Source organism: Lissotriton helveticus, chromosome 4_1 (genome assembly GCF_964261635.1).
Source record: "Lissotriton helveticus chromosome 4_1, aLisHel1.1, whole genome shotgun sequence".
Lineage (NCBI taxonomy): Eukaryota > Metazoa > Chordata > Amphibia > Caudata > Salamandridae > Lissotriton > Lissotriton helveticus.
In genome coordinates, this window is record NC_136063.1 from 593,900,204 (window position 1) to 593,923,448 (window position 23,245).

General features: G+C 43.5%; 1 protein-coding gene across 2 annotated transcripts in view; it reads left to right on the forward strand.

Annotated features, from left to right (window-relative positions):
- ARMC1 (armadillo repeat containing 1) overlaps nucleotides 1–10,295 on the forward strand; it is a 185,848-nt gene extending 175,553 nt beyond the window's left edge. Inside the window, exons 7-8 of one of the 2 annotated variants that reach the window (XR_013610535.1) lie at nucleotides 7,148–8,131; nucleotides 8,471–10,295. Coding sequence is in view for 1 of the 2 variants with exons in the window: in XM_078687241.1 (XP_078543367.1) it covers nucleotides 7,148–7,339 (192 nt within the window). In the remaining variant the exon portion in view is untranslated. Of the gene's footprint in view, nucleotides 1–7,147 lie in introns of both variants that reach the window. The other variant, XM_078687241.1, reaches the window with a different exon arrangement.
- Nucleotides 10,296–23,245: the final 12,950 nt, after the last annotated feature.

Consider the following 23,245-nt stretch of genomic DNA (forward strand, 5'->3'; position numbering starts at 1 on the left):
ACGCGCTGGATGGGAGACTCCCGCGAAATTTTTTCATTATCTAAGCTAATCATAAAAATAATATACTTTTACTTTTAATAAACTTATTTTACTTTTAAATGCAATTTCGCAAAGTCGCGTTGGGTGCGTGTTGCTAGTGCGCACGGTGCGCGGACCCCATGTGACCTGAAAAAAAAGATTTGATTGGTTCATAACATTTCCTATTGTAACTATTGAAGGACCCGACCCATTTCAGTCATTCTTCTTAGACCTTCTTTGGAGGAACATCTCAGAGCTGAGAAGAACTTTTCTTTGGTGCTACTGACTTAAATCTGCAGATAATGGCTTCTGGACAGCAGCCAGCATCAGATTCAGAATATTCTTCTGATGATAGATTTCTTCCTGAACCTCCACGCCCTGAAAGATACAGTTTTGTGGTTTGGAATTTTTTTCCATCCCAGAAGGACTAAAAAAAAGTTAACGCCTCTAAAGTGACATGCAAAATCTGCCAAAGGGTTTTATCTAGAGGATTTCCAACAAAGAAGTATGCTTGCGGTAAGGCAAGCATGATGGAGTACCTCAAGACATCGCACCCCCTGAACCTGGCTCATGAGTAGTGCAGAAGACTTCGCGAAAACCCTCCACCTGCAGTGGCAAGTACTTCTGGGACGTCTGCATTACCGCAACATCTGGACATACGTCCACAATTTGGTCGACTGAAGGCGCACTGTATTAAGTGCAACAAATTACTCTGTTACGGAGAGCAGTCCGTAGATCTCGTCTGCAGAGCACAAGAAAATCATCAGTGCTAGACTTTTGTTGTTTTTTTTCCCTGAAGTTCATAGTTTTGTTCCTCCAGTTCTCTTTTTTTCTTTTAAAAAAAATACAAAAATCGTTCAAAAAAGTATATAAAAAAATAAATAAATAAAAAGTTCTTTTCAGAACTAACTTCTCTGGTTAAAAAAAGAGCTATGCTAGTGTGTGAAAGTATAGTTGAATGTATGGGTAGTGCGATATTGACTGAAAGAATGCATTAGTAGTGTTTGGTGAATGTATAAGTGCAGAACTATAAGGAAGTGCTGCAGCATGACACTGTAAGCTCTTTAGCTGCAGTGTGCTGTGGTACTTCCGAAGCACGGGGATGCAACATATGTACATAAATATGTTGCAAGTCTATGCTTCCCTCTGCACCGCTACTTAAACTGCAGGCATGCAGTGACACTGGCACCCTGCACCATGGTGCAAGGATATCTGTGTCATGTGGAGTTTGTTTTTGTGCAGGAAGACACACCTTCCTGCACACAAACAATCAGTGAAGGCATTTTTCTCCTTCAATGTATGCTGTGCAATGTTGTATATATTGAAAGAAAAAAATGAGGAGAAATGAAAACAGTTCTCCTTGGTGTGCCTTGCTAAACCAATTGGAGGATGGTGCAGCATTCACACACATGTCCAGATTTATGATTTATGATAAATCTGGAGATGGGTCTTGTTCTTTGAGTGTTCTGTGCAAACACGCACAGTAACACCTATAGAACGCCCTTTCAACTCAAAGTGGTGTGAATGATGAGGTCGTATTTACATGGAGAAGAAAAGCTATACAGAGTGCCTTTTCCTCTCTTTGTAAATATGAAAGAGTGTCTTGCGCTATAACTATGTTACAGAAAGTGACATATTGTTGGCACAGGAAGCTTCTAAATTTGCCCCGTAAGTGCTTAGGTATCGGCAGACTGTTACAATAAGAACATATTGCTAGTTCATTTGTGTAGTTTTCAAAGCGTTAAAAGGGCTGGGCCCCCACTGCATGACCCCGTTCTTCCAGTGGTACAAACTGACAAGATCACTAAGGTCTGCCGTAGTCCCCAGAGTCAGGAAGGCTCGTTGGGGGGGAAGGAGTTTCTCGCTTGGTGCAGCTAAGGCCTGGAACGTTCTGCCATTGGCCCTTAGGCAGACTTCAGACCTGCTGCCTTTTAGGAGAGCCCTGAAGACATGGCTATTCACACATTAATCTTTCTGTCATGCGCACCAGTGGTCATTCAGCGCCAGGACACCGTTTGGTAACAGTGCGCTTTACAAATGTGAAAAATAAATAAATAAATTGTTTGAAAAATTGCATGAGAGTGACAGGAGGTAAGCACAGAGTTATCTCTCCAAAGATACTCAAAGAAGAATGATTGAAATGATTTCTGACCTTCAATAAGTACAATTGGAAATATAATGAACCAATCAAATCTTTTTTTTCAGGTCACATGATATCCTATGACAGGGAGATTCCAAAACTACATAGGTATAAACTGGGTATTTTGAAGACAATAGTAATACTTTGTAGCTTCTTGCAGATGTGCATGCATAGTATATAAAGAAATTAACTTGTACTAGGGTTAGTGGCTAGGCCAATCCTTAACTATATAACTAATAAGTAGAGTAATTTCAGCACTACAAAGAGAGAACAAGGTAAATTTATAAGTACTTAGGTTTTGGCAAAGTGATAGGACATATTTATAGAGTGGTGAAGGGAAGGGATGGGGCCTGATGTGACATGTGCAAACACACTCTGTGGCGTGTTTTAAATTGAACACCACACAGCTGTGTTGCACAGAGGTGCTCCGAAGCCATGTCCCATTTTATACCTCTCTGCAATGCAACTCTCTGGCACTTTCTGCACATATCTGGTGGGTTAGTTGGCCCCGATGGACACTCAGTATTCAAGGCAACTTTATCCCGTAACTTAAAACGCACACGGAGCATCTTTCCATACATATCTACTCCAACCATCCCCTCTTTCTTCACCAGTGTACAAACAGAGCCCATTGTGCATATTAATACTTAGTTAATCATACCTTCACAGTAATAGAAATAAAAAACACTAAACATTTTTTTCAGTTTTTTATTATTTAAATTTCATAACATTTCATATTTTAGCATTAGGATCTGTGAAAGAGAAGAAAAAATAGTTATAATATATAATATTATATCTTTTCATTCATGTAACTTCGATACAGACCATGCTAAAGGTTGTACTTGTGAGTGCGACCCTGTTTATGTTCACACTACTGTGTAGCACATGACTGGAGTACGTGTAGATTCTCAAGCAGGGTGCCCAGCAGTTTCCAAATAGACAAGACTGCAAGCTCACACCCTTTCAGCCATGCTCTTCTGAAACCTTTCAGGAAACCAGTCAGTCAGAGGGCTTTGTATATGATGGACTATATACATTCCTGCCATAAGTTGGCAGGGTATGCTCAGACGTGAGTCCCTTGCTCACTTTGCCACTGGATTCAAGCAAGCCGGGCTGAAGACGGTTGAAATGCCAGAAACCGGTCCTCGGAAGCTTGTTTCCGGTCCAGGGAAGGCATGGCTTGGCAGTTCGGACTGGACTGTTCCCATGAGGCACAGGGTCAGACTGATTTGCTTATGGCCATGTCCGAACTGGGGTGGCAGAGTGGGCTAAAGAACGGTGATGGATTAAACCCAGATCTGTTGACTGGGTGTGAGTGTTTGATTGGTTCAGATGCTCCGTCCATCACCACCCCCTTTTGTACCACTATATACATTCTGCAGTACTGTACAATGCAATGCTAGCTAATATTTTGATTGATCAGATTCAGTCTAGAGATATAGGAGCCGTTTTATTTGGGAGCTTGCCTCTGATGCTGACGTAACTGGCACTTTGTCACTAATCTAGAGCGTATTGCATTGTATTTACACGTGACTGATTATGACTGTATAATTGCATTAATGTATTATACATGTTTCCACGCCACGGGCCGCCACACTAGGATGCTTTGTACTCTGTGATTCTGCTCAGCTATCTTTGAACATGTACACCTATAAGATGGTAGTAACTTATGATTTGTACTCCAATGCTGTAACGTTTCTCACATTTCTACGGTATCCACCACTCCAACATGTGTGCCAATATCATGATTTGTTAATGTCCTTTGTTTGTGTTCACTATGAGCACTTCTTTCTCTGGTTTGTGCCTTGCACGTTTCACTTGAACAAGGTTTCGTCAGAAATCGAAATGCGTTGTGGAATAAACACTTTGTGTTAAACTTACGAGAACGTATCCCTTCTTTCCTGAGAGATATATATATATATATATATATATATCTCGAGCTTTCAGTGTTTGCTAATGATTACCTTAGGGTTCCTCTGCCCTGTAGTGTGTGGGTTAAGAGTTGCGGTTGATGTTAAAGTATTCTTGAATGGTACATGTGCCGCGCGTGTTGCTGATCTCAGGTGAAACCTGCTACAGGCACCATCATAGCCTACCCTGAAGTCCCAGGAGCAGTCTCGTTGAGGTTGACACCCCCATCTCGCACCTGAAGATGTGCCCAACATGCTACTTTTGTCTGATACTGAGGCTTGACTCCGTTGTTCACCTCAGACATGACAGTTGTGATGCCTTTGTTTACTTACGGTGTACCATCACATTACACTAGTTTTACTTCCGAACCGAAGTACAGATAGCTCTCCGAAGCCTTAGCGTCATCCTGTTCCACAATTCATTATTTGAGTTCCTGTGTAGCTGCATAGGTTTTAGTTTGATGGATAATGCATGTATTATTCTTCACATTGAATCAGTTTTTCCTCTCGTTTATGTGTTCATTATACTGAGTTTGTGTTGTGCATAATATGTTAGAGCCATGATGATCTTAAATATTGTAACAAAAAAGACCACAGGAACTTGAAAAAAGCAGTTACTTAGATAACTTTCAACTGCCATCAGCCAGCCAGTGTCCTGCCCTTGTACTTTAAACATTCAACGTTTGTTCATAGCATGCAGGACAAAAAGCATTTGACATTAAAGTCAAAGAAAATTCTAAATAAGCATTTCTATGCAGGTTTAAAAAATATTATGTTGCGTGGGCAACCCTTGTCCTTGTACTGTCATTCAGATATGCTGAGCTGTAGAAAATATTGTTTCATTGAGCTGAAACGTGCTTTCTCAACAGAAACCATACTCATCGATTTGGCAGTTAAGCATGTTATGCAAACCTTGGTTGTGCACTTCGCATTATAGGTGTGCTATGAATAATCAAATAACATTTTGCAGCTTGAAATGTTGATGTTAATTTGCTGAATCCATGTATTTAATGTTTTAGGAGCTGATCACAGCTTTTGTTGGTTCTCCCAGAAACCGAGCATTTTGCTGGCGTAGCAAATGTGAACACAGAACTGTAGTCGATGTACACAAAAGACAAAGAGGAGATGCTAAAAAATATGCGTCAAATTCAAACAGAACGCTCATGTACTAAATAAAAAGCACTCTATTGTAACTTACTGATAGGATCTCTGAAGCAACCCTAAAACTGAAAACTATTTTTAATCAGTCTTAATCAAAACTTTGAGGATATCCATTTTGAAACTTCTGTCTTTAACACAGTTAGTTCTATCACTCTTTCTTGCTCTAGCCTGCTCCATCCTTTTTCATCTTTCATTGCTTTTAAGTCAACTGTTCCTTAATCTGTGCAGATTTTCAGTTCATTTTGAGAGAATGTACTTTTAGAGCGTTTTAAAAATAGTTTACCTGTGGACCTACCATACCATTCTCACTCCTGATCTTCTAAGGTTGAAGCTGTCTTGTGCTCAGCTTGTTAACTGAAACATGCATGGTGAATATCTCTTCTTAATACAATAGGCTATGCCTCCTGGGACTGCTGTAGTACAGCGCTTTTCAGTGCACCCCATGCATCAAGCAAAGACTGGTTCCCTTATTGGGTGTTAGTAGGGTTGCAGATCAGTCCTGCTTTAGGGAGCCATGGCCATCTTTCAGAGCCCAGGAACCTTTGAGTACTTTTGGGGGTCTATAATTCTTCACCTGATGCCATGTCATTCTCAGATGACTGTTTGCTTAGTGGTGCCCAACCCCATTATTTATGCATTTGGAGTCTGTTCTGCCTAACCACTACACAATAGTTTGACTCTTAAGCCCTTTGTTGAAAGTTACTGGTGAAGTCCCTTGACAGCACTTTGGAAAGGCTCTAAAATAAAACGTTATTTGTTAGAAATGGGATTTCTGGTTGGCGAGGGCTTGCGCCTAAGCCAGGCAGAAACCACCATTCTAGTCAGGGCAAAGGAGTTACACACTGACGATTTTCCCTGCTCACCCCCTTGGTGGCTTAACACGAGTAGTCAGGCTTATCCCAGAGGCAATGTGTAAAGCGTTTGCGCGCGCGCACACACACACACACACACACACACACACACACACACACACACACACACAGAAACAACCCACTAGGCACACCACAAAAAGAGCTCCACACAAGGTTATATAAAAAATAGTCTTTGTGTTATCATAAACACATTAGAAACATATCACACATTTACACTGTGCCAACTGCACTAGGTAATATCTACAGGGGATTATATACAGGACAGGGCCAATTGGGCCACTGTCAGAACCATCAGAACAGGCAAGTAAATGTAAAACACAACCAGTAACTACTAGCACGAGATCTAAAAAGTAATTTCACAACCGCGCCATTTAACTGTGAGTACATTTCCACCAGAAGTTGCGTTCCAGGCCCGGAATGCGTAAAAAATGTGTCCGGACCAGTGATGTGTTTGTGTTCTCTAGCTAATTCTCTGTCCATTTCCACCTTAGAAACGGTATAGGTTGGGAGTGGGAAGGGAACAAACTCGTAATCGAAGATATTTTCTACCCCCTTAGAGAAAGGTTGTGATGTGCAGTTGTAACCTGTGTACAATTATAGATGCAGAATTGCCTACTCGGCGCTAAGGTAAATGGAGATTATCAAGTGTTCCCTTGCGTACTCCTGAAAAGCTGCATGTTTTGCCGTTTTTTAGAAGTGCTCTAAGAAAAATATATATAAATTTACACCCAGCCGCAAGAGTAAGTATCTGTTTATAGATATACATTTTTAGGTGAATCTAGCTTTCTGTGATTCAGTTACAAATACTTATGGTGAGTTATAGAGACATTCCAAAGCGGACATCAGACGTAATAATATTTGCTCACCTGTGATGTTGCTGATTCAATATTCTGTCCCCCCGCCAAAGTAACAATAATAATGTATGTATCTCAGTGGATGATGTCTTGCGTTATTAAACCCAATAAAAGTTTATTATAAAAAATGTTTGCTTCCATTCTTTTTTCTTCTTTTGAAGAAAAGTTTCTAAAATGTTGATTTTTATTTAGATGCTGGTTCCATTTCAAGACACTCCTGTTGAAGTTGAAGAGAACACAGATTTGCCTGACTATTTGCCAGAAGAGGAAAGCCCTTCAAAGGAACAAGACAAAGCGGTGTCCCGTGTGGGGTCCCACATGGAAGGCGGAAGCAGCTGGTTCAGCTCGGCTGCAAACTTTCTAACGCGATCTTTCTATTGGTGACCTGGGTTTGGGGCTACAACTAGCCTGTGCGAGCCAAAAGGGGGCAAGTTTGCCATTTCTTTGGTGGACTTTCAAGTGCAATTGCAATAAGAATATAACATTCGATTTTTAGAAGACCAATATTTATGCTGCAATTTACATTGTATCAAGCATCTAGCCTGGAATGCATAGTGTTCTGAAGAGATGATCAGCATGAAATAGCTCCTCGTTCCTAACCGGTTTAGTTCCTTCACTGTTGTACACGGGTCTGTAAATAGCCCATACGTTGCCTGCATTTTCTCAGCTAGCAAATGAATGTGGGCGCGTGCCTCCTGTAGGTGGAAAAACACGGTTATTTGCATGGGACGTCAAGTGGGACTACTTGTGGTGCGATAACCGAGGCAGAAGGGTGTCCCCAAAGGAGTTAATTTCCATTATTCATTGGATCGATCTTGTGAGACCGCATCAGTAAACTGTATCAGTCAATTGAAGGAAAAGGAAAAAAGGTGGTGGCGGACCTGTCATTGCAATTTTTCGAACAGTATGTGTTATTCTTCGTAATCTCGTTTAGTATGTCAATATTTATAAAGGAAAAACAAACACATGGTGACAGGTGAGGCATTCATTACATAAAAAGTGCAAAAACCCGCACAGCGACCAGTGAGTGAAAAGCATGAGGATCACAGATTACAAATAGGAATTAAAAAACACTTCTTATATTCAATACTAAGTGACCAGTTGTTTGTAGTTACAAGTATCCAATAAGTATAGTATTCAGTCAGATAGGAGGAGCATTGACTTTTTGACTCATTGGTGTCCTCATCAGGACGAGTAGGCGGAGCCACTTCTAAATGTCACCATCAATGATGAATCAAAGGGCTGGGACACAATTCAGCAATACAAAAGAAATGTGAAGTCGCATCAAACCCTGCTATAAGCCCAGGGCAAAGTCTCCAGGGAGCCGTGAACCTTGTAAAACTGTTGGGTTGGGTCAGTAGCGGAAGCTTGTCCAGCAGGGCAACCAGCAGTGAAGGGCTCTCTGGACACTTTGCCTTAAACTTGTTACAGAGTTTGATGGGACTTCTAATTTCTTTCCTATTGCCGAATTTTCAACTTTTCTTTTGGTTCATCATTGAATGGCGACATTTTAAGTGGCTGGGCCTACTGCCCCTGATGACGACTCAGTCAGAAACCAGACACTAAGGGGATGAAACTTTTAACGCTCCTCTTGTTCATCAGATTACTAATCTAATCCCAATATTTGTAAAAATACCTGTCGACATAATGTAGAATATAAGGGTCTTTAGAATTCCTCATCTTCATATCTTTTACTCACTGCCACGTTTCTTGCACTTTTTATGTAATTAATTCACGGGAATCCTGACATTGGGGAAATTTACCTTCCCCAAAAAATTGTAACGGCACAGGTGCCCTATTCCTAATTTTTCATTTGCTTCCTTTGCATTTTGCCGTTTTACTGATGTTGTGTCACGATAACTACCCAATGAGCAATGCAAATCAAGTCCTTGGGGAACACTGTCTTGTCTGCATTATATACCCACTTTCCTTTTTGGAATATCGGGCTTTTCCTGTGCTTTGACACTAGACGTGACAGTGAATCGGTCCCCACCACCGATCGGCGCGCTTTCTTAAATCTGTCTAGTTTTCTTAGTTGTTTGTTTTTGTTTCACAAGTCACATGCCTTCAGCTTTCAAACCTTATTTTGCCTTATTTCAGATTTTGGTTGGTTATTTTTCTACAGCGTTGGTGCACCAGTTTAATCCGACGTGATTGTTTATTTGGGAAATGTGCTGCCTTCGTTGTCCACTTGCTTGTGTGTGCTGACCGTTGGCAGCGCTGCGGGATGTGCCACCATCACAGGAGGGTTGATACCCAGGTCCTTAGTACATCCAATGACCAGGTTTGCATCATTCGAAGTAAAGGTCTTTTTTAAGGGCACAGAAATGGCAGTAGCCTATGTTATGGCACAGTTTTGCAAGATGGAACAGTATAATCCCATGTTTATTTTCTTCTTTAACCACTAGTGCACTGAAGATTTTACAAAGAGAGTGGATTGAGAAGTAATAGGTGATTGGTGTTCACACGAGAAATATACAGAAGAGCCTTTGAACCATGTTTTTGATGACTGATGTGTAACATTGGTTGCCATTGGCTGGTTTGGTGTAGTTGGCATAAATACAGCTGCGGTATTTTTAATGTTGGTCTGTTACCAGTTTACTTTAAGCTAAAATCCGGATAAAATGGATGCGATTGAAACTGAAAAAGAAACAAAGCGCACATTATATTATGCCTCAAAGTCATTCTTTTATATACTGTCACATGAAAGGTTATTTTCTTTGCAACTTTAAGCTTTATTATTTCACGTCACCTCGTAATGCCTTTTTAATAGTTTGGAAATTCAACGTTTTCTTTTACAATGCACACGTTTTTTTACTTCAGTACAGTAGTTAGCCATTGTTTGCTACCAAAAGCTATATCCATCCAAAAGCGAGGAAAGGATACCAAACCGTTATGGGTCTTGCCAGTGTACGGATTGCTGCTGATTACTTTAGGACTTGTGTTAAAACATAGAATTTCACTTTCATGAAGCAGTCACTTTGCTACCAAGCAGTATTTTTATAGAACACCGAATCACCCAGCTCCTGTTGGTACAGCTCATCTGAAATAAGATCCATTTTGTGGTCATCACGTGTACTGACAATCTTTTGTTTAAAACCGAGACAAAAGTCTGTGGGGAAGGTGCTTTAGACAAAGCACTCACATGCTGTTACATAACCTACGCGTATTTCTGTGTGCAAGCTAATGGTAAAATTAATATGTGCATTAAGAGCTTTAGTCATTTGTTTTCAAATTCAGGTATGTTCTCGTGCCCATATTACTGCTCTTGTAGAACATTTATGGCAACTGTAAATTATTTTTGAACTGTGGTGTGTGAAATAAAACAAAAATGACAAAATGTTGTTTTGATATTTGTTTGGTTATGTTGCTTCACTTATATCATATTGATTCTTTCTTGCTTCATTCTTCTTCACTAGCAAAGAAAATAGGTCTGGCTTGAAGCTGATGTTTGTATTAATTAGCGGATCTGTAGATAAAGCTGGTGAAACGTAGGAAAACTGTTATATGTTTTTAATATCACACATTGTATAGCGATTCGTATAAAAACGCCGCCAGCCCGCAGTGGGAAAATATGGTTCCCTGATTTTCAGCTATTCTGGCAAACTTTCATTTTGTCTTCAATGCGTCCCTGCTTCTTGTCTTTGTACATTCCACCTTCCAGCTATTCCCTCTAGATACATCCGTCATCTAAAGTGGCAACCCACAGCACATAAAACAAGCATTTGCAATGCAATAGGTCTCGCATTAGGAAAGTGTGAGCTATTGGTATTGTAAATGACACATTTTTTAAATATGTGTTGGCTTTGAAAATCTATAAATGAATAGCATTGTTATTCACAAAGCCAATAGCTTACACTTTCCTAATGCGAGTCCTATTGGCTATGGCAATGCTTGTTGGTAGCAAGCAAGCACAGTGCTGTTGTGGTGCTGTGTGATGATGTGGTTGGGCTGAGTGATGTGGTACTGTATTAGAGTGATGTGGTGGTGTCCCCGAGTGATGTGGTGGTGTCCCCGAGTGATGTGGTGGTGTCCCCGAGTGATGTGGTGGTGTCCCCGAGTGATATGGTGGTGTCCCCGAGTGATATGGTGGTGTCCCCTGAGTGATGTGGTGGTGTTCCTGAGTGATGTGGCGGTGCCCCTGAGTGATGTGGCGGTGCCCCTGAGTGATGTGGTGGTGCCCCTGAGTGATGTGGTGGTGCCCCTGAGTGATGTGGTGGTGTTCCCGAGTGATGTGGTGGTTTCCCCGATGCCCCTGAGTGATGTGGCGGTTTCCCTGAGTGATGTGGTGGTGTTCCTGAGCGATGTGTTGGTGTCCCTGAGTGATGTGGTGGTGCCCCTGAGTGATGTGGTGGTGTTTCTGAGTGATGTGGTGTGTGAGGGTGAGTGTGTGTGAGGGTAAGTGAGGGTGAGGAGTGTGAGGTTGTGAGGGTGGGCGAGGGTGAGTGAGGGTGTGTGAGGGGGTGTGAGGGTGAGGGTGTGTGAGGGTAAGGGTGTGTGAGGGTGAGGGTGAGGAGGTGTGAGGGTGAGGAAGTGTGAGGTACAAAAGGAGGTGGTGATGGACGGAGCATCTGAATCAATCAAACACTCACACCCAGTCAAAAGATCTGGGTTTAATCCATCACCGTTCTTTAGCCCACTCTGCCACCCCAGTTCAGACATGGCTATATGCAAATCAGTCTGACCCTGTGCCTCATGGGAACAGTCCAGACCCGAACTGCCTACCATGACTTCCCTGGACCGGAAACAAGCTTCCGAGGACCGGTTTCTGGCATTCCAGCCGTCTTCAGCCCGGCTTGCTTGAATCTAGTGGCAAAGTGAGCAAGGGACTCACATCTGAGCATACCCTGCCACACTTATGGCGGCCAAAAGCGGTACAAAAGGGGGTGGGGATGGACGGAGCATCTGAATCAATCAAACACTCACACCCAGTCAAAAGATCTGGGTTTAATCCATCACCGTTCTTTAGCCCACTCTGCCACCCCAGTTCAGACATGGCTATATGCAAATCAGTCTGACCCTGTGCCTCATGGGAACAGTCCAGCCCGAACTGCCAAGCCATGTCTTCCCTGGACCGGAAACAAGCTTCTGTGGACCGGTTTCTGGCATTCCAGCCGTCTTCAGCCCGGCTTGCTTGAATCCAGTGGCAAAGTGAGCAAGGGCCTCACGTCTGAGCATACCCTGCCACACTTATGGCGGACAAAAGCGGTACAAAAGGGGGTGGTGATGGACGGAGCATCTGAATCAATCAAACACTCACACCCAGTCAAAAGATCTGGGTTTAATCCATCACCGTTTTTTAGCCCACTCTGCCACCCCAGTTCAGACATTGCTATATGCAAATCAGTCTGACCCTGTGCCTCATGGGAACAGTCCAGCCCGAACTGCCAAGCCATGTCTTCCCTGGACCGGAAACAAGCTTCCGAGGACCGGTTTCTGGCATTCCAGCCGTCTTCAGCCCGGCTTGCTTGAATCCAGTGGCAAAGTGAGCAAGGGACTCACGTCTGAGCATACCCTGCCACACTTATGGCGGCCAAAAGTGGTACAAAAGGGGATGGTGATGGACGGAGCATCTGAATCAATCAAACACTCACACCCAGTCAAAAGATCTTGGTTTAATCCATCACCGTTCTTTAGCCCACTCTGCCACTCCAGTTCAGACATGGCTATATGCAAATCAGTCTGACCCTGTGCCTCATGGGAACAGTCCAGCCCGAACTGCCAAGCCATGTCTTCCCTGGACCGGAAACAAGCTTCAGCGGACCAGTTTCTGGCATTCCAGCCGTCTCCAGGCCGGCTTGCTAGAATCCAGTGGCAAAGTGAGCAAGGGACTCACCCCACCCACTACGCCGGACACACACTCGACCCAGTCTTCTCATCCAACAAGGACATCACCATCAGCCACGCCACCGGACTCCACTGGACGGACCACAGCTGCGTCCACTTCAGCTTCAGAAGGACCACGATCCACCACCACCAGCAACAGGTTACACGCAGAAACTGGAACAGGATCTCAGCCGACCAGCTCGCGACTTCCCTGAGCAAGAACCCACCCACCAGCGCAACAAACCCCAGCCAAGCGGCCAACAACCTCACGCAGTGGATCAGCGACTGCGCAGACGACCTCGCCCCCCTGAGGACCCCGCCCAGCAGACCCGGCAGCAAGAAAGCCCCATGGTTCACCGACGAACTCAAGAGCTCCAAGAAGAACTGCCGAGACCTCGAGAGAACCTGGCGCAGAGACCCAACACCGGACAACATGACTGCCCTCAAGCTCGCCACCCGAAAAGACCACCAACTCATCCGCGCCACCAAGAAAACTGCTTTCAAGGAACGACTGGACTACAACGCCCACAACAGCAAGGAACTCTTCAACATCGTTAAAGAGCTCTCCAACCCCAACGCCAGAAGAACTGCCGAGACCTGCCCCCTTTTGTACCGCTTTTGGCCGCCATAAGTGTGGCAGGGTATGCTCAGACGTGAGTCCCTTGCTCACTTTGCCACTGGATTCAAGCAATCCGGGCTGAAGACGGCTGGAATGCCAGAAACCGGTCCTCTGAGGCTTGTTTCCGGTCCAGGGAAGACATGGCTTGGCAGTTCGGGCTGGACTGTTCCGATGAGGCACAGGGTCAGACTGATTTGCATATAGCCATGTCTGAACTGGGGTGGCAGAGTGGGCTAAAGAACGGTGATGGATTAAACCCAGATCTTTTGACTGGGTTTGAGTATTTGATTGATTCAGATGCTCCGTTCATCACCACCCCCTTTTGTACCGCTTGAGGAGGTGTGAGGGTCCGAAGTAAATGGTGGCAGGGCAGACATCATAAGACAGAGAGAAGAGACTGCGTGGTGACTGCGCTGGTCAGTTTCAGAATCAGGAGGGGCAGTCAGCACAGTCTGCGAGGGATCAACGTGTGTAGAAGCAAAGCATAGCGGATGTAGCATTGCAGCTAGCAAGTCGAGTGTTTTCAAGCTGAGTGTCCCTAGAGAGAAGGCAACACAGCAACAGCAGTTGATGAGCAAGGCTACTGTAAACAAGCACGGTAGGCTTTCACTTTCGTCCAGAAACAAGCTCTTGGCATTGCTGTGGCGGGGGGGGGGGGGGGGGGGGGTAGCGGCAGCCTTTGAAGTCTGATGCTGAGGTACAGACAAATGGTGGTGTGTCCCCTTTGGGAGTAAAGGCGCTACTCGGTGGACGCTTCCTGCTTTACCTGTTGTTGCTGTGGGGAGTTGGAGACCGGACCCGCGACTCGCGGCCCCCGCTGCGCGGGAGCCGCTCGGGTCCCTGGGCAACTGTGACAGCTGTGCCTGCTTGTGAACGGAGTGGAGTGAAGCCGGATTCCAGCAAAGGCTTGCGACGGGACTGCGAGGACCAGCGGGCAGTGCGCTAACCTGCCACAGCTGGTCCTCTTCCCGCCGCCTCCTCCCTCTGCTTGAAAGTAGGGGCCGGACTTGGGCTTTGTGTGTCCCCTTTGGGAGTAAAGGCGCTACTCGGTGGACGCTTCCTGCTTTACCTGTTGTTGCTGTGGGGAGTTGGAGACCGGACCCGCGACTCGCGGCCCCCGCTGCGCGGGAGCCGCTCGGGTCCCTGGGCAACTGTGACAGCTGTGCCTGCTTGTGAACGGAGTGGAGTGAAGCCGGATTCCAGCAAAGGCTTGCGACGGGACTGCGAGGACCAGCGGGCAGTGCGCTAACCTGCCACAGCTGGTCCTCTTCCCGCCGCCTCCTCCCTCTGCTTGAAAGTAGGGGCCGGACTTGGGCTTTGTGTGTCCCCTTTGGGAGTAAAGGCGCTACTCGGTGGACGCTTCCTGCTTTACCTGTTGTTGCTGTGGGGAGTTGGAGACCGGACCCGCGACTCGCGGCCCCCGCTGCGCGGGAGCCGCTCGGGTCCCTGGGCAACTGTGACAGCTGTGCCTGCTTGTGAACGGAGTGGAGTGAAGCCGGATTCCAGCAAAGGCTTGCGACGGGACTGCGAGGACCAGCGGGCAGTGCGCTAACCTGCCACAGCTGGTCCTCTTCCCGCCGCCTCCTCCCTCTGCTTGAAAGTAGGGGCGCGGTCCTACAGGAACTATATTGCTGGGCCATCCTATTCGGCCCGCGGGACGCGCGTGGACGCGCACGGGCGAAGACCGGGCCAAGAGCGGGCCCGTTTGTGACCAGCAGTGACCGGACCGGGCTACCCTCCTAACTCGTATAGTATAGTATCCACTTGTTATTTGGACCATGTCTGGTAGAGAAACACGGATTAAATCATCGTTAACCGGAAGCCTGTCAACTGCTGGAGGTATGGAAAAATTCCTTATCAGGGCAAACAACATTATTGACAAAGAAATCGTCATTCTGGAGAAACGCTTATCCACAGAACTTATTTCTCTTAAACGTTCATCTATGGGACCTCTTGCTAACGCCAAAACACCGGTAAGAAATTGCAAAAACTCTATCCTTATGGTCGAAGCCCAGCCTTTGATTCCTGAGGTACAACCGTCGCTAAGAGTGGGCTCTGACACTTTAATGGATACTGTAGCTAACACAATCGATACTGTAGCAGAAATTAATTTTGTTTCTGATAGCAATAGTGTTCCAGTTATCTCTGTCCCTGAAGAGAGTTCCACTCATACTAAGAACCAAGGGGAGAGGGAAGGCGCAATTAGGAAACGGAAAAGAGTATACAATAAAAAAGAGCCCAAGTCTGGTAGATCTGTTAAATCAGCTAAATTGCGTGGTGACCCACCCCCGTCCAACAATACCCGGGAAGCTGTTCCCCCTGGTAGAGAGGTGTCCATGGAGTGCGTTGCAGCCCTACTTAAATCGATTATATTCCTGTTAGAGGCCAAATTGGATAGGTTGGACCTTAGAATGTCCAATATAGAGAAAACCACTGCTTCAATCTTAGCTAACTCCAGTGAACACAAATGCCTAAACACCCCCCCTATTGTTCCCACCCCCTCGGCCCCCCCCTTCCCAGTCTGACACTTTCATCTATCCCTTCTTTAGCAAGTTGTCCACCTGCCCCGTCCTTATCTAGTAAAACTAATACCCCAACCCATCAGCATTTAGTGAGCCTACCAGCCGATTTGTCTAAACCTTCGGTACATACGGACAAGGTGAATCAGGGGTCCCCGGTTAAAGAATTTAAAACCCCTAGACCTAGACTGCCTGACCTTCCACCTGAAGCCAACCGGTTTACGGTAGTCTTAGCTGGAGTACCGCCACTAGAAAACGGGGAAACAGAAACTTTTAATTCCTTGAAACACAGAATTATTAAGTGGCTTAATTGGAATAGACCTTTACCGGCTCATTTACATAACGAAATCATTATGGTCAGGAGGGTTCCTTGGGTTGGTAAGACTCCTAAAACCATCAATGGAGATTGCATTACTGTCAGTTTTAGAGATCCCCGTACAGTTTCTCATATCTGTGCGGGCTTCAACAGATCATTTGATTCCACTATACAAACCCTCCCAGTTTCTTTCTTTTTTCCAGAGGTGACTGGACTGTAGTGGAACGTAGGGGCAGGCAACGACCATTTGATTCCAGACCTTCCATGCTACCCCAATACATACCCCAACCCAACCCTTTTTCTGATTATAATCGCTATGGCTGTTTAGAAGGCCTGGAGGGAGTCGACTGACTATACCCCAATGTACCATCTCCCGAGTTGGTCTCTGCTATCGGAGATAGGATAGCCCTTCCAAAAAATATTTTACCGGATGAATGTATGGTAGCTCCTCGTATCTTAGATACGATTCATATGATTCCTGCCCCGTCTGTTGACCCGAAGGAGGTTTATATGGTACCCCTTATTCCGTCTGTTGACCCGAAGGAGGTTTTTCTCGCACCCCATATTCCGGGGTCAACAGATATGGGTTGTGCAAACATAGAACCAGTGCAGGTCCTTAAGCCAACAGGTTACTCAATGGCGAGTTGGAATATTGCAGGGTGGCGGCAAAGAGTCTCGGCCTTGGGATGGAGAGAACATATCATGGGTTTTGATATTTTGTGTTTGCAAGAAACATGGTCTGTTGAAGACATCCACTATGACGGCTTTGTATCTTATAATTGTCATGCTGAAGAATCCGTGATGGGGAGGGCAAAAGGTGGTCTATTGATTTTACTATCTGTACACCTCCCTGTATTCGTAAAAAAAAGCCATCTGGTGGGGTTTCACTCTCAGATATTGGAAATAGTAGTTAACAGGGATAGGAACATTCTGCTGATTAATCACTATAATAACACCTTTGATTCTACCAGCACTTCTGTTGTGGATGAACTTGAAGCTGTACTGGACACCATCTATTATAAATCTACCACATCCTATGATATAATCTGTGGTGGAGATTTCAATATCAGAACCTGTCCTCATTCTTACACAACTGCCTGTGGGTTCGATGGGGACAATGGGGAGTACTTAGCTCATTTTCTACACTCCCCTTACGGTATTTCCCTCAATAATCTTCTACTAAAGTACGATATGACCATCCATCAACATGCCCCTGATAACGAGGGTAATATGGCTCCCACTTTTACGGGGAGAAATACTGCCTCTGTTATTGATTACCTGCTTATCTCGACTCGGATTGTCCCGTTTTGTACGGTCCCGCTTATTCAGGACCATGGTTTGAGTGATCACAACGTTCTAACTATGTCCATCCTTACCGAGAATCCTAGGAAGGTTTTTTCCGGTAGGGTTGTAGATAATATCATTCCATGTAGGCAAAACGGGATACGGATTAAGTGGTGTGGGGAAAAATCTGAGAATTTACATTGTAGAGTGGTGAAAGCTGGCTCAAAAGCGATACTTTGCTGCCTCGAAATCGATGCTCCATCTGAAAGCATTATAAAGGACTTCGAGGAGCTCGGCACCATAATTAAGAAAATCTTTACTACTAGCAAGTCCCCTATTAAACGGGAAATGTTAGGTTGGTTCAATCATGCGTGCACCAGTGCGCTAAAAGCTCTTAAGAATGCGCTATCGAACCTACCTAGAGATAGGGAAGTGGTTAAACACTTGAGGGCTAATTACAACATTGAATTGAAACACAGGAAACAAGAGCTAAGAGAACAAGCCTGGGACGACCTGAACAAAGCTGCAGCCCTTCGGGACAGTAAATTGTTCTGGAGCACTATTAATAGCCCTTTCCTCCAGAAGGAAGAATTCCCAGTCCTTACTGCCCAAGTAAGTGAAGATAGTTGGGTCTTATATTTTTCAGGGATTTTTGACCCAGTCAGGGAGACCCCTGCTAACATCTATAATAATCCCATTATTCCACCTGAACCCCTGGGAATTACGATGCATGAAGTAGATATGGCTATTAATGGGAGCAAAGGAGGGAAGGCTCCGGGCCCAGATGGGGTCCCTATTGACCTATACAAATTCAATCTGGCCCTGTGGAGTCCTCTATTGACCCTAGCTTTTAATGCCGCTGCTGACAATAACACCCCCTCAACCTGGAGTGAATCCATTATTAATCCAATCTACAAGAAGGGAGATAGAGGAGAGGCCAAGAACTACCGCCCTATCTCCCTCCTGGATTCCTCATTAAAAATCATGAGTAGGGTTCTATTGATGCGATTGGAAGAATGGGCCGAAGACAATAATATTCTTGCACCATCCCAATATGGCTTCAGAAAGGGCCTTGGTACTATAGAACAATGTATTAACCTAAATCTTCTAATAGGAAAATACACCAAGGCCAAACCGGGCTCTCTGTTCTTATGTTTTGCGGATCTCTCTAGCGCCTTCGATTTGGTCGACCATGCTTTATTGTGGTCAACCTTACTGGGCATGGGTGCCCCCTCTGCTATTATCCACTTCTTAGCAAGACTCTACTCCAACTTATCGGCCCAAATCCGTTACGGTCCAGCGGGAGAGTGTACTAGAAAGATCAAGGTCAGATCTGGCATCAGACAGGGATGCGTTTTGGCCCCGTTGCTTTTCTCGCTTTTTATTAATTCAGTTGAGCAGGAACTAATGAAAATCCAAGTCGAAAATGAAGCTGCCACTGCTATGAATGAAGTGGAAAGAGCCATGGCACATGCTCAGGAGGATGCGGTTAACTTGGAAAGACAACTCAACGTTGAGCAGAGGAAAATATATGACGAAGTTACCATGCAAATTGATCATGGATTAAGTCATGACATGAAAGAGTGCTCATGTACGTCGTTGAAGCCTGTCCGACTGTACGTGAGTGGAGAAGCGGGAACTGGAAAAAGTTTCCTTATTAAAGCAATTTCATGTTATTTGCAGGAAAGGACAGAGTCATCGCTGTCTTGTGTTGTCACCGCTCCAACTGGACTGGCAGCACATAACATTAAAGGGATTACTTTACATCCTTTACTGATGCTGCCAGTGGAGCATGACAACAAATTACAATATCACAAGCTATCTGGAGATGCTTGTTGTGAAGTTTCAAGAATCTTGAGGAAAATGAAACTTCTTATCATTGACGAAGTAAGCATGGTTTCCAATGTCATGCTTGCCTTTGTGCATTTGAGAATGCAAGAAGTTCTCAAAACAGAGTATGATGTGTTATTTGGTGGCAAACACATCATTGTTTTCGGAGATCTTCTGCAGCTGACACCAGTGAAAGGGCAACCTGTGTTCAAAATGCTCACGCATGAAGATACCAGGAAGTGCCTAGGGAGCATTGGCAACGTCAATATATGGTTAAACTTCAATTATGCTGAACTGCATGAAAATATGCGTCAGGCGAAGGATGAAGTTTACAAGAATATTCTACAAGATGTTAGAATTGGAAAAGTGACCGAGCATGGGAAAGAAGCTTTACATGCACGATTACTGTCAAATTTATATCCAGAACAAGATGTTGTGCCTGAGAATATTTTTCAGAAAATTACTGAGAAGAAATCTGGAATATGTTTGATGCCAACTCTTGCAGAATGTGCCAAATTCAACAACAAAATGTTGCATTTAGAAAAGCAACAGATTGTGAAACTGGAAGCTATTGACAGAGTAGAGCATATGGGATCAACAATTATTTTGTCTGAGAATTTGAAAACAAAATTGGATTCATTAGAGAAGACTATATCTAAAACTGCAGGTTTTGAAAAGACTCTGAATGTGTGCTTGAACTGCCGTATAATTTTAAGAAGGAATTTACATGTTGAAAGAGGTCTGGTAAATGGATCAATGGGTAATGTTGTTGATTTTGTAAAATACAGAAATAGAGATGGAATTGAATTTTTAAAAATTAAATTTGATGGCATTGAGGAAGTACAGCTAATTGGTCGTTGTTCTGCTAGATTTTTGCTTGTGAAAGACTTATATGTTCGCCGTAAGCAGTTTCCTGTTTGCTTGGCATATGCGGTGACAATCCATAAATCGCAAGGTTTAAGTGTAGACAGTGCATTGGTGAATATTGGCAGTTCTGTGTTCAAGGAGGGTATGGCATATGTGGCATTGTCACGAGTTAGAACTTTATCGGGATTGTACTTGATTGAGTGTGATGTCACAAACATTTGTGCGGATCTAGATTGTGTTAAGGAATACAATAGGTTAAGAAGAGAGTATGCGCCACATTTGCCTCAATATCCTTTGTTTGAGAAACGTGTGGTAGGCCGGAAATGAAGAAATGTGACCAATACTGGGGAGGTTGTAGCAAAAAGACGAAAAGTCGATGAACCTGAAATTATAAGCAGAAACAAAAAGGATTCTGTTGAAGATGTTGTTGGTTTTCAATTTAAAAACAGTTCTGGTGTCAACTGCTATGCTAATGTAGTGGTTAATGTTTTGTTTTCTCTAGAAAATGTAAAAGAAGAGATTGTGGTCAATTCTGATCAAAGATTTTGCAGTTTGTTAAATTCTGTGTTAGAGAAATGTAGCACTGATAGAACAAAAATAGAAAGTGTGTCTGAAATTCGAAATCTGTTAGACAGATGTTCAGGCCAAACACAATTCTCTCAAAATATTCAGCAAGATTGTCAGGAGTTTTTAATGTATATGCTTGATGTATTGCATGCTGAAGGTGTAGATGTAGATCACCTGTTTGGGCTTTCTTATCAATGGCAGCATGACTGCGAGAACTGTAGGGTATCAAGTACTACTAGTGTAGACTCAGAAAGATTTATATATTTAACTTTGCCAGACAGTAAATCAGTCTCTTTTAATAAACTAGTAAAAGCAGCTGATCACAACATGGAGTGTAGCCAATGTAAATCTGAAATGATGTCCACATTATTTATACGAACATATGGCCAGTATGTTATTTTAATGTTCCAACGATGTAGGCCTGATGGAACAAAATTGACAACTTTAATTAAAAATTTTGTGGCTTCACAGTTGTCAATATCAGGAAGGACTTTTGTAACTGCAGCAATTATATATCATGACGGTCCTTTACACAGCTTATTTAAAGTCTAGAAATGGCTGGTCATTCTGCAATGATTCTGTTTTAATTTTAAAAAAAAAATTGCCGTATGACCTTAAAAACTCTTACCTGGTGTTTTTAAAACCAAAATTTTAGGGAAAGAATCTCGGGATGTGCTCTGAGGAATTTCAAGAAGTTCTAATGGCTCCTACACGATTTGGCCTTGAGGATAAGTGTAGTACAGAGACATAACTTCTTACCATAACACTGGACGTCATGGAGAAATAAGTGCACTTTGAATGAGTTCAAAAAAACTGTTTCTTTTTATAAGCTAATTGAAGCAGCCAATCAAAACATGGAGTAGAGGGAATGTAAGTCTGCAATGCTGTCTACTGTTTTATATTGCTTTGTGATTAAAAGTGATGTAGAGAATTAAATAATTGTAGTAGTCATAGAGATAGTGTAAGTCTGCTTCATAGTAAGCAGTATCAGTGTCATAGGAAATGTAGAACATGACTGAGCAAGAAGGGGAAGATATTACTAGTCCAGGATTGTGAAAATGATCTTAAACATTTTTATTGTGAAAGTTGCGGAAATACAACATGACGGGATTGGCTTACAAGAATTCTAAGAGTTATAAATGGCTCTGACATGATTTGGCCTTGTGGAAACGTGTGCTAGAGAGCAAGAAGTCATTTATTGTATGTAACATGTTTTTCAAAACGATGGAGGTTTTCTTTCAGAAAGTGGCGGTCTGAAAGTAATAACAGCACAACAGAGTGTAAGCTGTTCATAGGACATCCTTCGACGTCATGGAAAGTAAGTTAACTTTAAGGAGTTCTGAATTCTGATTTGTTATGTTGTATGGGTTTTTTAAACACAATCATTTTGATTGTGTTTTTTTTCCCCGCTGTTATATGATGAATACCTTCAAGTCACTGTTTTTAGTGAAATTTGATACATTCTGAGAACAGCAAAAATAAACCATTTAACATGTATAATTAATTCTGTACTGTTTGCATTTATGATGTACATTTAGAACTGTGTAGGAGGCATGGAGAAGGAGAGGCTTCTGTAAGTGTCAAAGTTGTTGCATACAGTGCTCATATTCTACGTAGTCTTTCATATGATAGACTACATTTCCACAATGAGATACCTAAGCAAAGGAAACACAGGTGATATGATTGTGGAATGAGCAAAAAAAATTGCACGTTTTTCAATTATATTACCTGTGTTTCCTAACATTACACATCACATTGTGTAGATGAGGTTTAGGCCTGTTCCTGGAGACAGAGGAGGTCTGACATTTGTTCAAGAGTGCAGTGGACATGACACACTTGGTTGGTAGGCCTGCACATGTATTTTCTCCTCTGTATTCTTCAGCAAACCTAAAATTCATCTGCAACTCTGAGTAGGACTTACCTGAAACAAATCTGTGGATAGGTTACACCTTATTAGCATCTTAAAACAATCATTTAAAATGTTAGGGTCAGATTTATGGTGGCCGTGCGCCTCTTTTGCTCCATTGTGGGTCACTTTTGTGTAAAAGATGCACCATGTTGCAAGATAGGTTTCAGTTCATCTCCAGCAAGATACCATTAGTTTAAAATGTATATAATTAGCACTGTGTAGGGGGCATGCAGAAGCTGAAGCTTTTGTAAGTGTCAAAGTTGTTCCATGCAGTGCTGCACTTCTGGGTACTGTTTAATATGCTGCACTACATGTGCACTATGAGATACCTAAGCAAAGGCAACACAGGTGATGTGATTGTGAAATGAGGAAAAGAAACTCCACATTTTTCAATTACATCACCTGTGTTTCCTAAGTTTACGAATGACATTGTGCAGATGAAGTTTAGGTCTGTCCATGGACACAGAAGAGGTCTGGCCTTTGTTCAGGAGTGAAGTGGACATGACTTACTTCATTGGTAGGTCTTCACATGTATTATCTCCTCTGTACTCTT